General features: G+C 36.7%; 1 protein-coding gene across 2 annotated transcripts in view; it reads right to left on the reverse strand.

Moving 5' to 3' along the window:
- Dhc64C (dynein heavy chain, cytoplasmic) overlaps positions 1-16,807 on the reverse strand; it is a 1,460,071-nt gene that overhangs the window by 367,358 nt on the left and 1,075,906 nt on the right. For both annotated transcript variants that reach the window (XM_090376486.1, XM_090376487.1), the window contains exon 67: positions 1,540-1,724. In XM_090376486.1, the coding sequence (XP_090232612.1) occupies positions 1,540-1,724 (185 nt within the window). The remainder of the gene's footprint in view (positions 1-1,539; positions 1,725-16,807) is intronic.

Raw genomic sequence — 16,807 nt, forward strand, 5'->3', positions numbered from 1 at the left:
AGATGTGATTACCATCAGGGTGAAGAAAAGGTTTTTTGCTTTCATACAGGAGTTTTAAATTCTATATTGTGGGACAAACTCAGGTAAAGGACATTCTTATCAAAACTAAAGAACTAAAATGGTCTTGGGCAGGACACACAGCTCGAAGACATGACAGATGGACTAAGAAAATAACAGAATGGTACCCAAGAGGAGCTAGAAGAAAACCTGGAAGACAAAGGCGGAGATGGATAGATGAAATGCATGAGTTTTTGGGTAGTAAATGGATGGCCAGTGCTCAAAACAGAAGAAACTGGAAAGGTGCTAGAGAGGCCTTCATCCTGCAGTGGATTGAAAATGGTTGATGACGATGATGACTGAACAATTACTGCGCATACGCACAAATATTGTTTTGTTGTTTTAATACTGTAGGAAATATTCTGAATTTTATTATATCATATTTTGACGTTCAAACTTTTGTTTGGTCTTTTGCTGATTTTATGAATTGTTGAAATAACATACTTTCGATAGCAGCCATTGGAAAACAGGCCTTCAGCTTCAAGTTGCATATCACAAATCTTTCTAGTGTTGACTGACAAGCTGAATTAACATAAATTTAAAATAAATAAATAATAATTTATGTAAATTCAGTTTGTCAGTTGTTGCTAAAACGTTTTGTAGTAGCAATCATTTCTCATTCCCTTGGGGGTTGGTCAATATTAAGAGTTTTGTGTGTATGTAAATGATTTTACATACACACAAAATGTATAAATGTATAAATAATATCAAATCCTTGAATCGAATATTTCTATGAGGGTAATTTACTGATCATTTCTCATACAAATTGGTGCATTATAACCAAAGCAGTTGATGCACCAGAAAACATCCAAAATAACCATCCAATCTCAAACAGAACAAACAATAGATTATGCCAAAAATATGGGAATAAATAGTGTAAGGAATATTGAGAAGACTAAGCTTTTCTCCGGCTAGTGAACTACTAACATCTCAGTGAAAGTTAACATATATAAAATGTAGTCTAAAGGACTGTCTTGGATATGTGCATCCTCTGCTATATGTCCATAGAATGTTACATATCTTTGGCACAGTGAACACGTATCCCATATTGTATTTCTTTCTCCCTTAACTTATTTTCGGTTTATTTTACCATATTTTCTTTTACGTTTTACTGGATAGTCTGCCCACATTACAAAGTGATGTGGGCAGACGTAATTATCCAGACCTCGAGAAGCAAAAACGAGAATAGATAGTGTGTTATTTCAATGAGATCAAGTGTATGATGACAGAACACGAAGAAGACAATTTAACGTGACAGATTTAACAACTTAACATGAGAGAATACAATTGTGTGAATTTACTTTAATACAAATTATTCACTGGATGTAGATGCTCCATTTCAAAGTAAACATGCTGAACTGTGGAAACTATCCAGAAAAACTTAAAAGAAAATATGGTAAAATAAAGCAAAAGATAAATTAAGGGAGAAAGAAATAATGGACTTGAGACTTCAAATTATAGGAAATACAAAGGTAAGCTAACCTGGTTTTGGTAATTTTGCGTTCCTTATATTCATTCATTATGTATTCTGTTGCTTGTCCTGAGGGATCTATGATGAGAGGATAGCGGTTAAACCGCTTTAGCATTATAGCATTTTCTGTACATAAGTCATCTGAAGGTAAAGCATTGGCTTGCCACCTTAATCTTTCATCTGCTGTAGATAAATACTATAATGATAAAATATGGATTATTTTTACAGAGGGATCTTAATACAAGTAGCAAAACCAACATATAAATGAATAAAAATGGAATTATCAATATACAAGTCTACATGTTTATCACTGAGAAAAATCTTTTAGAGTAAGAAATAAAGTAGCCTATAAAACATTTTAATATTTAATTATGTAAAAATTTGTAGATATTAGCATCTATAGATTTTTTCATTTATTGTATTGTATTGTGAATCTACAAAAATCGGTAGATTTGCAATGCACAGATTGAAAACAGAAGGGATGGGAGATTTTTTAGCATGTTTTTTAGCATTTAACAGACTCAAATGAAAATCAGATGAATTCTGTATTGAAATATCATGTTAAAAAACAACGAATTTGAAAATAAATGGAAGTGGTACGTTGTAGTCCAAACTTCCCCAACCAGGGGAAGGCACAGAGATTGTCCAGTAATCTAACAGGTTGTAAGTAACAAAAAATTTCATCAGTAGCATTAACATTCCAAGTCAAGAATTTGTAATGGAGCTGTTGTTGTTGTTATTTAGTTTTTAGGAGCATTGGCAACTAAGGCCATATTGCTCTGAGGATATGTGGTGGTCATTCCCTGACCTTTCTGCATCCTCTGTATTTGGTGGTCACGGGCTCGAACCCTGGTCTAATGAAGAAGCATGTGCTACGCACTGCCACTCCTGCCCACCTGGCTACGGAGGCGTCTGTAATGGAGCAATGAATGAATATCAAATTTTATTTTAAACTGGGAAAATCTACAAAAGAAACATATAAAATGTAAAAATTATGGTGATGAAAAATTATGCTGTACTAGCATGTGTGAATGGTACAAGTCTAAGATAGATGGGAGGATGTTTGCAATGACCCAAGAAGTGCGTATCTGTCTACTCCTTGAAGTTTTCCACTCGAAATGAGAATAGTTGCAAAAATTTGGGAAAATTTTGCCAATAGATCGTCATTGTTTAACTCTCAGAATGATGGCTGATGAATTGGTTATGAATAAGGAGATGATTCATCAAATTATGCACAAGGATTTAGGAAAAAGAAAGGTCTATGAAAAATTTGTTCCACACAGCCTTACTGATGAGCAATGAAGAGTGTCATTATGTAAATATTTCATCCAGACTTGTCAAGACAATCTTAATTTTCCACATTAAATTGTCACTGAAGATGAGTGTTGGGTGTTACAGTACATGGTAAAGATGATGTGCTATAGCATACAATGGACTTCAAAATCATCACCAAGGCCCAAAACATTTTGTTTACAAAGGTTCAAGACAATGATGATCAAGTTTTATGACAAATGATTCAGAAGAACATGAAGGGGAGAGTCAATGTTGTATACATATTACATAGACTTCCAGGAAATGATTACTTTGAATAAAAATAAAGCCAGTTTGAGCTCCTTTATTTTGTGTTCTATTTACTGCACCAGTCTGAGAACTTCATCGCCACACCTTGTATATTCACATCTTTTATTTTTTTGATAATTTATTTTAAAAACTTTTACCTATGTCACTTCATTAAAAATTCTAGAACTTCTTGATCCATAAGCTGCATTGGCGATGTGACATTCAGTGGTAAAAACATGGCCTTTTTTGAGTTCCTCAAATTAGGATGTGAAGGAGAATTATCCAGAAAGAGAACAACTTTTTCAGGTAAGTTTATTTTTATCAGTTTCTTTAAGGTACAGATTAATTACAAATGGATTTACCTTCAAGAACCTCCTTATATCTATAGGTTGCACCAAAGATGTTACATTCATTGCAAAAAATATGGAATGAATGTAACATTGAAGAAATGAAGAAAAAAAAATGAAGAAATGTTATCCAGAAAGAGAAGAGCCAATTTTCAAATGTTTGTTTTCTTCAATTCTTTGAATAATGCAGAATCTATCCAAGGGTTGATTTTGTAAATGGTTGTAACCCGTTAAAAATTAACAATTTATATTTTTAAAAACTCTAGGATTAGTTCATGTTTACCAACAAACTGGTGACAATTTGTTGGAAAACACCCTAGATACAGCTTGACATTACAGTGAACAACAGTGTGATTTAACAGTCAATATTACGTTTATAAAAAAAGTAGCGGGACTAAGTACAAAACTTCATAAATTTCATCATATAACAGAAGAAATTGCAGATATATGTTTTAAGTAAAAATAAAATTCTTAAGCTATTCATAATCATTTTTTTATGATTCCTCTACTTAACAAAAAGTTAGCTAACCAACTATTGGTCCCAATCACATTAGATAAGAGGGCATCTATTGTATCTGGTCTTGTTGGGAGGAAGTATGTTGAATTTATGGTAACCCTAAATTCAATGATATTCTTTTAGCAATTGCTTCTGGATTACTGATCAGAGGGTGTGCTGAAATGAAAAGTGATTATGGGCAAAGCTGTTGTTGGTATTGGATTTAACAACACAAGGGCTACTTGAGGCCAAAGTGTGTCTGTTCACAGTTTATTTACTCAAAATGCTCCTGATATAGACCAATACATTTTAAACAGATTAAAAGTTCTTCTATGTTTGCATCATTTCTCAGAATGAGTGAATTCATGGGAGACGTTCCGCCTAGAGACAGACTAACCTGATGATTCAATATAAGGGATAATCAAATAGAAAATGCCCGACTGTAAACTGACTGAGACAGGATGAGCACTGGGGTGGGCCTTCTCCCAGTAACAGGAAGAGATAGGTATGATGAGTGGGCCCAATTCTGAGTCTTGGCAATACTACTTCCTCTCGTCTATTTCATTGGAAGCTTGAGAGCCACAGCTTTGGTTCTTGTGTTACATGGTAAAGTTTGCTGTTAACATTTCTTTTCCATATCTGTGACTAGTTGTTGTAACATGCTTTCTGAATGACAGGCTTATAGTCATTGTAAAGAACCTGAGGATGTTGTTAGAGAGTAGGTTGCGGTTGATTAGCAATGAGTTTGTCACTTTCATTTCCTGGGATGGCAGAATGGGCAGGGATCCAGCAAAAACTGGTTGACTGATCATGAAAATAGCTGAGAATGAATGTATTTCAAGATAGGATAAGAAATTCTTCCTTATGGCAGAGACAATGCGGAGAAATTCTGGGTAAATTATTGCAAGTGAGTGCTAAGTGCTAATTTGATTGCATATAATTCAGCCATGAAGATGCTGCAGGCTAATGATAGTGAGGCTGCACCCCCATAAGAGAAGGAAAAACTTCAGCAGTACCAACCGTACTGGTAGTTTTGGATCCATCAGTATAGATTTTAGGCATGGGGCGTACAGTATTCTTCTTTCACTCCAGAAAATGAATATCATGAGAAGGAGAAACATATGAATAAGGGGGAACTTAAATCAATATTCCAAATCTGAACAAGCTCTTTGATCCTGAGTGGAGCAGGTCTATTTTCATTTGGTTTACTATCATAGAAGAAATCCCACAGTATGGTAAAGGTAATCCCAACTAGGATGCAATGGAAGACTCTGGATCTTAGCAGCGCATTGAAGCAATAATGTTTTTCTGCTAAGAAGGAATGGGGGATCATGAATTTCAATATAAAGAATTTGCATTGGAGAAGTCCTGAAAGCACCAAATGCAGTCCTCAGAGCACTGTGCTTCATGACATTTAGACAATGTAAAGCAGTGTTCAAGGCAGAGTCATATAATGGACAACCATAATCTAGGCGCAAAGATGCAATAGAGTATATCAATCAGATCCCCATGACATTGATTGAAGTATATTCAAATTCTTTAGAAATGTAGTTCTTAAATGAGTGATGTGAGCTTGAAAGTTCAGCTCCCTGTCTAATATCATTCCAAGAAATCTAATGGCAGCAACAAGTGGGATTGGAGTATTGCTTTTTTTTGCAATTCAGGATCAGCATGGAAAGCCTGTCATTAGCAAAACTGAGTGACAGTACAGAAACTGAATTAGTCGGTAGGTGTCGCTTCGAGAAGACAGACTTCAATAGCTGCTCCAAATGGATAAGTTTTCCTTGAAATTTTATCTTATTTTTGATTAGTTAATGTATTAATTTGTGTTTTACAAATAGATTATATATGCTCAGTAGCATTCATTAGATTATTTCTTAGATTTAGCTAGTAACTTTGTAAGTTACAATTCTACTCACACCGCTAACTTATTCGTGTTTGTGAAGAGAATATTGTACAGTAACAAGTAGAGTAGAAGAATAGTAGGGTTTTAATTGTAATAAATAATTCTGAGGAAATAACTAATTTAACATTGTGATCGTTATGGTATAGCGTAAATTGATAGCTAAGTTATAACGTAAAACAATATAGAAGAATAGTGGGCTAGTAAATCAAAATTTCTTATAATAGTGTATTTTAACTTCCCAGATATTGACTGGAACTTGTGGGTTGGTCACTCACACACTAGCAAGAATTTTCTGGATAATTGTTTTATATAGCAGCATGATCAAGAGGAAACCAGGTGGAGTAATAGTAGTGGTGGTGGTAGTAGTAGTAGGTTCATGTGAAGCAAGTGTATGAGCTTATACAGCATCAGCCAAAAAAAAAAAAAAAAAAAATTTTTTTCACACAACCATTCCCTTTAAATGTTTGTCCAGTTCCTCCTTAAATTTATTTAACCTATCAACTTCCACAACGACAGATGGAAGTTTGTTCCAGCAATTAACCACCCGCTGGCTAAAGACAAATTTCTGCACATCTATTCTACATCTGTCTTTCCATAATTTGAATTTATGTCCCCTTAGGTTCATAATCTGAGCAAATGGAAGAATCTCATCAGAATTCAGTGTGCTCACCCCATTCAATACCTTATACACCTCAATTCAGATTACCACACAGGTGCCTAGTCTCCAACCACTGCAATTTGCAGAAATTAAGCCTCTCCTGGTAAGAGGATCCCTTCATTTCCCTCACCAATCACGTTGCCCTTCTCTGTACACGCTCAAATAAATCTACATCCTTCCTAAAATGAGGCCTCTAGACCTGTACGCAGTACTAAGGTGTGCCTGACCATTGCCTTATACAGAGAGACAATCACCTCCTTCTCCCTGCTAGCAAAATTCCTATATATTATTGACAAAACCCCATGACCTGCCCTGGCAGCCCATCTGCATTGCTCAGAAAACTTCATATATGACTGCACAATTACTCCCAGGTCTTTTTTCAATTTTACCACCTTAAGTGTAGTACCACACAGTTGGTATGTTTCTTTGGGTTACTTCTACCCATATAAACAGTACTTTGCATTTGTCAAGGTTAAACTTCAGTTGCCACTTCTCAGCCCATCTGCCCAAATTTTCTAGATCCTGTTGCAGTAGCATACTGCCATTACTGTCATTAACAAACCCTACCAACCTTTGTATCATCTGCAAACTTTGCACTAAGCCTGATCAATATCATTGATAAATATACAAAACAACAGTGGACCCGACACCGAACCCAGTGGGACTCCACTAATAACATTAGTCCACGAAGAGCTGCACTCAATGATTACCACTCTCTGTCTTCTCCCACTTAACCATCCTTTTATCCATTGTAGCAACTTACCCTTAATCATTCTGCTCCAATTTGTATAGTAGTCTTCCATTAGCAACAGTGTCAAAAGCTTTCCTGAAATCCAAGTATATGATATCAAAATTATTTTTTGCATCCAGTTCCTTTGTAACCACATCATAATATCCTATCAAATTTGTCAGACAAGACTTTCCCTTAACAAACCGATGCTGTGTCTGAATTATTGCTGCAGTCTTGTCTAGATGATCCTGCAATGCATCTTTAACCAGTGACTCCATTATTTTACCTGGAACAGAAGTTAAACTAACTAGTCTGTAACTACTCTTGTCACCCTTAAACCCCCCGTTGTGAATTGGGGAAACATTTGCACATCTACAGTCCATGGGGACCTCCCCCGAGTCCAAGGATGTTCTCATAATTATGGTTAAGGGTTAGCTTACTTCCTTTGCCACCTCCTTCAATATAAATGGATAGATCCCATCCACCCCAGGTGCCTTTCTTATGTTTAATTTCAGCAATTTCTCCTCCACTTTGCTCTCAATTATTACAAAATCATTAAGTACCCTGCTACAATTTTATAACCTTCTGGCATTTTCATACCTTAATAACTCCTCATGTGTGTATGTAGATGCAAAATACCCAGATAACAAACTGAAGTTTGTTTGCTTTCTGAGCAGGATCATAAACAGTTGAACCATCAATATCAAGTGGACCAATCAGATTCATCCTGATCTGATTAACAGCAGTGATTCTTCATGCATTAAGAACCTGCAGACAAAGGAACAACTAGGTGGCAGTGATTACAGTGTGCTGATGTGGTATTTACATTTTTTTTTTTTTTTTTTAGGAGCATTAACAACTAAGGCCATATTGATCCGGGAATATGCTGTGGTCATTCCCTGACCTCTCTGCATCCTCCGAATTTCGTGGTCATGGGCTCGAACCCAGGTCTAATCAGGATGTCGTAAATCCCAAGTTTAATCAAGAAGCGTGTGCTACGCACTGCTGCTCCTGCCCACCTGGCTAAGGAGGTGCCTGGGATTTACTTAAAGATGCAACTATCATCAGGGGTAAAGGGAAGGATTTTTGCTTTCGTAAAGGTGACTACAATGGTCTCAGATTTTTGAACAAGGATATTACCAACAGGAAATTCTAAATGGGAGCATTCAAGGAATTAATCTTGAAAGCTACTAGGCTTTTCATACTAACAAAGAAATTTTTTTTAAATACTGTTGGAGGTTTATGCCTAAATGAAAGTCAGATGAGTTAATGAGACTCATGGCAGAGAGAAAAATGCATGGAATGCATAAAAATTTTCAGGCAACACATATGCCTACGATAGATATAAGATAGTGTATAACCACGTCACAAAGGATGTTAGCCAAAATGCAAGCAAAGGCAAATTATGAAATAGTTGGAAAACAATGCAAAGAAAAACAGTAACGATTTATTTATGTAATGTAAAACCCTACAAGGAAGGGGATGAATCAGATTGGTCCACTTGATATCGACCGTCCAATTGTTGATGAACCTGCTGAGGTAGATGACAAACTGAATGAGTATTTTGTATCTACATGATTTAGTAATAAATGAGAGCATAGCGGAGGAGAAATTATTGAAATTGAACACAAGAAAGGAACCTGGGGTGGATGGAGTCAATTCAGTTATATTAAAGGAAGCAGCAAAGGAAGTAAGCAAACCCTTAGCCACAATTATGAAAGCTTCCTTGAACTTGGGGAAATCCCCGTGGACTGGAGATATGCAAATGTGTCCCCAATTCACAAAGAGGGATCAAAGGGTGACATGTGTAATTACAGACCTGTTAGTCTAACTTCTGTTCAAGGAAAATAATGGAGTCACTGGTATAGAGTGAGTGGTGGAGAATTGAAATTTTTAATTGTGGAAAATAGTTAGATATAAGATAACTAGATAGCATATAACTTATCACTGCAATCAGGAGTCTATTAGATAGTGTAGATTAGATAACGGCCTCCCTAGTCGAGTGGTCAGGAGTGGGAGTTCAGTAGCACATGTTCTTTGAGTAGACCAGAGTTCAAGCCTCTGACTGCTAAATATGGTCAATCTGGCAACCTGCACTGGACCAGCGTGGCAGATTATGGTCCATTTCCCTCAGCATGAATTGTTGAGGAGGCTTCCATCCTGCAGTGGGTTGATAATGGCTGCAGTTTACTCTTTTTTTTTTTTTTTTTTTTTTAGGTAGTGTAGTATTGATAATTAAATTTACTAATGTACAAGTTAGTGCAATTGCATCATTTCAGTACATAGCCAACACTACTTAAGTATTTATAAATTGGCATCATTAAACTATTCACAATATCTCATATTATGAATAGTTTCACAACGAGTTGCCATGATATTGCACTACCTTGAATAAGTAACGCTTCACCACAGGAGAAGACAATTGTTACTTATTCTTAGCAGATACCATCACCCATACAGCACCATTTCGGAGTCATCAGTGGGAGAGCAGGTACCATGGTGTTGCAATGATGGCAACCCAGTTGCAAGTTATAAACCCACTACTTTGCAACTGGATTGTCTTCATTGCAACACCAGGGTACCTTCCAACCCACTGATGAGGAGCCAATAAGCTCCAAAACGGTGCACAAAGTAGTAGTAGTAGTGGCACGTGACGCAAGAAAGCAAGTGTATTAGCTTATGCAGCATCAGCCAAAAAAAAAAAAAAAAAAATTTTACAAAACAATTCTCTCTCTAAATGTTTCTCTAGTTCCACCTTAAATTTATTTAACCTATCAACTTCAACAACGACAGATGGAACTTTGTTCCAGCAATTAACCACCCGCTGGCTAAAGGCAAATTTTCGCACATCTATTCTACATATGTCTTTCCTTAATTTGGATTTATGCCCTCTTAGGTTCATAATCCAAACAAGTGAAAGAATCCCATCAGAATTCAGCGTGTTCAACCTATTCAAGGCCTTATACACCTCAATCAGATCACCTTGCAGGTGCCTAGTCTCCAGCCACTGCAATTTACAGAACTTAAGCATCTCTTGGTAAGAGGATCCCTTCATTCCCCTCACCAATCTTGTTGCCTTTCTCTGTACATGCTCAAGAAAATCTACATCCTTCCTAAAATGAGGCCTCCAGACCTGTACACAGTACTAAGGTGTGGCCTGACCATTGCCTTATACAGAAGGACAATCACCTTTTCCCTGCTAGCAAAATTCCTATATATCATTGACAAAACCCCATGCCCTGCCCTGGCAACCCGTCTGCATTGCTCAGAAAACTTCATATCTGACTGCACAATTACTCCCAGGTCTTTTTCATTTTCTACCATCTTAAGTGTAGTACCACACAGTTGGTACATTTCTCTGGGGTTACTTCTACCCATATACAGTACTTTGCATTTGTCAAGGTTAAACTTCAGTTGCCACTTCTCAGCCCATCTGCCCAAATTTTCTAGATCCTGATCATTTTCTAGATTTGAAGAAACTATTGCATGAAGATATCAGAAGATCTTTTGGAGAAAGATGTGGAATCTGGAACACTTCCTTTCTTTCACAGTTATCACTGTGGCTGACATGTGGACATATCACTTTGATCCAGAATCAAAGCATTAAAGCACAATCTGGAAAACACATCACCAGGAAGAAAATTCTGTGCTGCCTAGAGAATGCAGCTACAGCTATAGGCCAGTATTCTCAATTGCAATGACATCTGATTAGAGGCAACTGCAACTGCAGACCAAACTGAATAGTGAAACTATCAACATTATGCAGAAAAGGAAGTATGGTTACCTTTTTCATCAGGTAATACTGTCATAAGAGTCCACTGTTGGCAGACATTGCACTAGAAACCAGATCTGCAGAATAAGGAGGATGACTAAATATTTCAAATCGTCATCAGCCTCCTTATTCTGCAGATGTGGTTTCTAGCAATTATTTCTGCTTTGTAGAACTTATGGACCTCCAATGGAAAGAATGTATTGCAGCACCATTACAGGTATAGAAAACTGAATAACAGAAAGCATATAGTGAAGTTATAGAATAATATATCTGTCAACTATTATATATCTGTCAGATATATTACAGAATAATATATCTGATGTTAAAATTGGTAGAGTAGTTAATGATCACTGTCAAGCTGAGCTTCTTCAGAGAGACCTAGATAGACTTCAGGAATGGTCAGAAAAATGGCAGCTGTGCTTTAATCCAACAAAGTGTAAGGTATTAACACCTGGGAAACAGTAATCCCAAAATAACTTATTCACTTGGTGGAGTTCAACTAAACCCAGTACTGGAGGAAAGGGACTTGGGTGTTAAGATACGGTCAGACATGAAATTCTCTGATCATTGTAAACAGGTTGCAAGAAAGGCCCATGGTGTCCTATCAATGATCTATCGAACTTTTGCAAGTAGAGATAGGGACGTGATAATCCCATTATATACGGCTTATGTTAGACCACACTTGGAATACTGTGTTCAAGTATGGAGACCGCACCTAAAGAAAGACATCGAGCTTCTTGAAAGGGCGCAAAGAAGAGTAACTCGCCTAGTGAGATCGGCAAAAGGGCGTCCTTATGATGAAAGACCTCGAATATGTGGGTTGCAGAGTTTGGAAACTAGACACGTTAGAGGAGATTTGATTGAGGTGTTTAAGGCTCTGAGAGGCATCAGTAAAATGAATGAGGAGGAAATTTTCAAGATTATAAATGATGCTAGAACTAGGGGACATAAATTCAAGTTACGGGGGGAAATGTTTAGATTGGACTGCAGGAAGTTTTATTTTAGCCAGCGAGTTATAAATTACTGGAATAAGTTGCCTTCATGGGTGGTAGAGGCTGACAGTTTGGGGAAATTCAAAGGTCATCTGGATAGTACTTTCAGGTAAGGGAAGCGCATAGGATGATAGGTTTAATTTCCTTTTTATTTATTTATTGTTTATTAATTTTATTTATTAATTATTATTAATTAGTTATTTATTTTATTTATCTATTCATTTATTTATTTTTTGTTTTTATCATTGTTTTGTTCTGATTTTTTATTTTATTTTTTTTTTTTTGGCTGGTGCAGCATAAGCCATAGGCTTTCTTGCACCATGCGGCTGTTACTAATACTAAATACTAATACTAACTGGCATGTACAAAATAAAAAACAAAAAGACCCTTATCACATTTTTAACAACTATCCTGAAATAATGATGAAAAGTATATCTACTTTGTTCATTCACTCATCTTTTCTTATTTTATTTATTTCATTATTTTGTGGCAAGCAGAATGTAGACTTCATAATGAATGCAATGTTTTCGTGCTCAGAGCAGGGGAAAAAAAGTTACCCTGGTAATGCATTACTTTAAAAAAAAAATAGCATCTTCAAAATGTTAATCTGCTATTTATTTATATAACATACTTCAGTTATACAACTCAAGTGTGTTATATATTTATATAACACACCTGAAACATAGCAGTGTGCTATGTTTCAAGACTGAATGATCTCTCATCACACAGTAGGCACTTTCTAGTGAAAATTCTCAGACGAAAGAGTTGTTTGACCCGTTGTGGTTGTAATTGAGGATTTCTGGCACAAGGGCATCCTGGGCCATATTGTGCCTGTTCATGATTTTCTTGTGACAAACTTTTAATATCATGGCTTTCAGAGATGGTTATATAAATTTATGTTTCAAATATTGAAACAGTTCTTCAAAATTTGCATTTTTGCCAAGTATGTGTAATAAAGTTAAAGGGCATTGCAAATTGGACAGAGAATAAAAACTGAATTTTCGGATACTTGAGTACTGAGAGAATTTATTAGAATATGTTTGTTAGTTGGGTTTGACAGATGGGATATTGAGGAGGATTCTCTCCCATAAACAAGAAGAGATGAGTTGTATAAGGATGATTAATTCGAAGCCTTGCTAAAATTACTTCTTCTCACCTGCTTCTCCTGAAACTAGAAGTTAAGTAGAGGTTCTTTATTTTTAATCCGGAGTTTATGTTTGACTTGAGTTTGCTACAGCTCTGACCATTGAGTCCTACATGCGGTTTTAACAGTGAATTTATAATCAGTGTGCGTGTGGGACTTTCAGATGGCAGAATGATCCACTGTCAGGATGTTTAGCAGCATGATAATCACTTTCATTTCCTGGGATGCCGACATGACCAGGGATGCAGCAGAAGGTAACTATCCGGTTGGATGTTTGATACTGATACAGTCTGTATTGCATGCGTTTCAGAATGGGATTGTTTGTTGTTTGTTATTTGGTTTTTAGGAGCATTAGCAACTAAGGCCATATTGCTCTGGGATAGGCGGTGGTCATTCCCTGACCTTTCCGCATCCTCCGTATTTGGTGGTGACGGGCTCGAACCCCGGTCTAATCAAGAAGCGTGTTCTACGCACTGCTGCTCCTTCCCACCTGGCTACGGAGGCACCTTTCAGAATGGGATGGTGGGGAGAAGTAATAACAGACTGAATGGCGATGACCGCACTCAAGGAGTTAGTGTATATCAGAGCTTGCTTGAAATGCTGCTTGCTTATATTATATCTAGGGCCAGTTTTATTGCATATACAGTGGATTCTGGTTATTTGGGCCACCGGTTAATCGGGGCAAATCTTAAAAAAACAGAAACCAATGGAGAAAATAGCCAGGTTTACTTCGCTTAACTGGGACAGCATGCCATTTAATTGAGGCAGGAGACCGCAGCACTGGAGATTGTCTCCGATTGTCTACAATTGTCTCCGACGGTACCACATGGTTCGGTCGAAATTCTGGAGGTCACAACCATAAAACAATTAGCTGTCACATCTTTATTGGGCTTTTCTGTTAGTGCAATCTATCATAAATGGACAGTAAACTCGATCTTACTGAATTTGTGATAATAATGACAGCTGGAATTCTGTGGGTTATTATGGTGAAATGTGTTTACACTTCCATGAAATCTTCAATCATATAAAAAAATTAATTTTCTGATCTTTTCTTCATTCCTATTTTTAAAGCTTTGTAACTCCTTACTCCGTTCTCACTTGCGCACATCGTGTTACTTGCAATTTGTGTGTGCCGTGTTCTTTGTTATTCATTGCTTACCTTTTTACTGTTTTAAATTTTAACCCCCACCCACAAATGTCAGTGAACAGAAATGTCAACTAGTTAGTATGTATATAATTACAGTACATATTAATTATTCCGATTATCACATATATTTTAATTTTTTAATTGGTAAGGTAATAAAGGGCAAATTTGTGCTTAATATGTCTTTGCTTTTATAGCCTGTGGATAATATTCCTTGTGATCACGCTTGTGAATTGAATTTTAATAGAATTAAAATTCAATTCACAAGCGTGATCGCAATGACCGGCGCTTACTGCACATCGTATAGTGAACAGTACTTTACTATGGTGAGTTCGTCGTAACGTGATTTGATTGTATAGTGAATCAATTGTAAAAGATGGGGGGGGGGGATATATTGTATTTTTAACTATTTACGTGAAACTTTGGATAATTGGGGCAGCCGCTTAATAGGGCTAAAATGCACTAGTCCCAAATAACAGGAATGGACTGTAATTCTGCAGTATAGATACTACAATCGGTAGGAAAAGATACAGATAATGACAAGGTAGAAGAAATTGCTGCAGCATCTATGGCTTCATGTGTTTTGGAGCTGTCAGTGTAAATAAGTAGTTTCTCTGAGTTTTTATAGATGTGGGCTTCATGTAGTTGTTGTAAGTTGTTTGGCAGGGAGTCTTTTCCCCCTCTCAGAAAGAAAGTATCACGAGGTGAGAACTGAATCCTGGGATGTTCAGAAGCATAGTCATCAAGGATGTGCTGAAAGTTAATATTCCAACTGCTCATGATCTCTTGCACTCAAAGATCTGCAGAGTGGTTTTCATTAGGTTTATTACGGTATAACATTACATATTGAGGATCAAACAGGTATTCCCAGTTGGGATACTTTTAATTTTTGCAGCATAGTTAACAAAGAAAATTTTTTTGCCTGAGGTGCAATGGGGTTATTTTGCCTCAATACAGGCTGTGGATCGGAGATGTTCTGAAGGCTCCTACGGCTATCTTTAGAGCACTATTTAGATGCAACAAGGAACTGTTCCTTGCGGAGTCATACAGAGGTGATCCATAATCTAAGCATGACCAAATTAAAGTTCTATAGAAATGTGATAGGGAGTGTCTATCAGCATCCCAAAAGTTAGCGGAGACAGCTCTTAAAATGTTCAATTTCTTTAGACAGACTGTTCTAAGGTAGGCTATATGATTGGAAAAATTCAGTTTATTGTCCATATATAAACCCAATAAAAGAAAATTGTTGGTAAGAGGAAAGAGGTTATTTTTTAAATATATTTCAGGATCCGGACATAGTTTACGTATTTTACAGAAATGAATTACAGTTGATTTATTTTATGCTAAGGAATAACCATTCCGTTGCACCCACGATTCTATTTTGACTATGAACAGTTGAAGTTGCCTTTCAATGGCATTCACAGTAGTGACTGACAAGAGATAATGAGGTTGTCAGCAAGCATGTATGATTCAACTGTTTTTGGTATGCCTCATGTCATATTAGTAATTCTTATTGTGAATAATGTTGCATTTAGAATGGAATCCTGTGGTACACCCTCTTCTTCTTCAAATGATTTGGATAAACTGTTCATAATTCTGACTTGAAACATTCTGCAGTGTAGAAGGTTTTCTATAAATTGGGGTAACTGCCCCCCCCCTCAATCCAAAAGAAAGGAGATCCTGAAGGATACCATATCGCCATGTAGTGTCAAAGGCTTTCTCAATATCAAGATTACCCACGACCAGGTACTGTCTCCTTAAGCAAACATTGCAGATGTTTGCTTCTGCTTTGATCATCATCACATCTAAGGTTGAGTGATTCTTCCGAAACCCCTATTGATTTCTGTTCAGCAGATTGTTGGTTTCCAGAAACTACGTTAGACGCCTGTGTACCATTTTTTCTAGGACTTTGCCTAAACAGTTAGTCAGTGAAATTGGCCTGTAATTATGCGAAGTATGATGTGATGCCTAAGGTGTGATGGTGTGAGGAATAGGTGTGATGCCTAAGCAGTGGAATAATGCAATCATAGTTTTGCTGCATAAGAAAGGAGATAAATCAGAAATTGGAAATTATAGACCAATTAGCTTGTTATCCCATATCTACAAGTTGTTCACAAGGGTCATTACTAACAGATTAGAAAGAATACTTGATGAGAATCAACCGAAAGAGCAAGCTGGCTTTAGGACAGGATTCTCAACTATGGATCACCTTCACGTAATATCACAGCTAATGGAGAAAGCAAATGAATATAAAACACCATTATGCCTGGCATTTGTGGATTATGAAAAGGCATTTGACTCCATACAGCATAAGGCAATGTTTCGGGCACTGGAAAGACAAGGCATAGATACTCCATATATTATGATTTTGAAGAAAATATATGAGAGTGCTACATCCTTTATTAGACTAGACAAAGACAGTAGGAAATTTAAAATCGAGAAAGGAGTTCGACAAGGAGACACAATATTTCCGAAGCTGTTTACTGCTGCCCTTGAGGAAGCTTTCAGAAGATTAGACTGGTCGCAGAAA

The sequence above is a fragment of the Mastigoproctus giganteus genome, chromosome 6, assembly GCF_048544385.1.
Source record: "Mastigoproctus giganteus isolate SK-2022 chromosome 6, ASM4854438v1, whole genome shotgun sequence".
Classification (NCBI taxonomy): Eukaryota; Metazoa; Arthropoda; class Arachnida; order Uropygi; family Thelyphonidae; genus Mastigoproctus; species Mastigoproctus giganteus.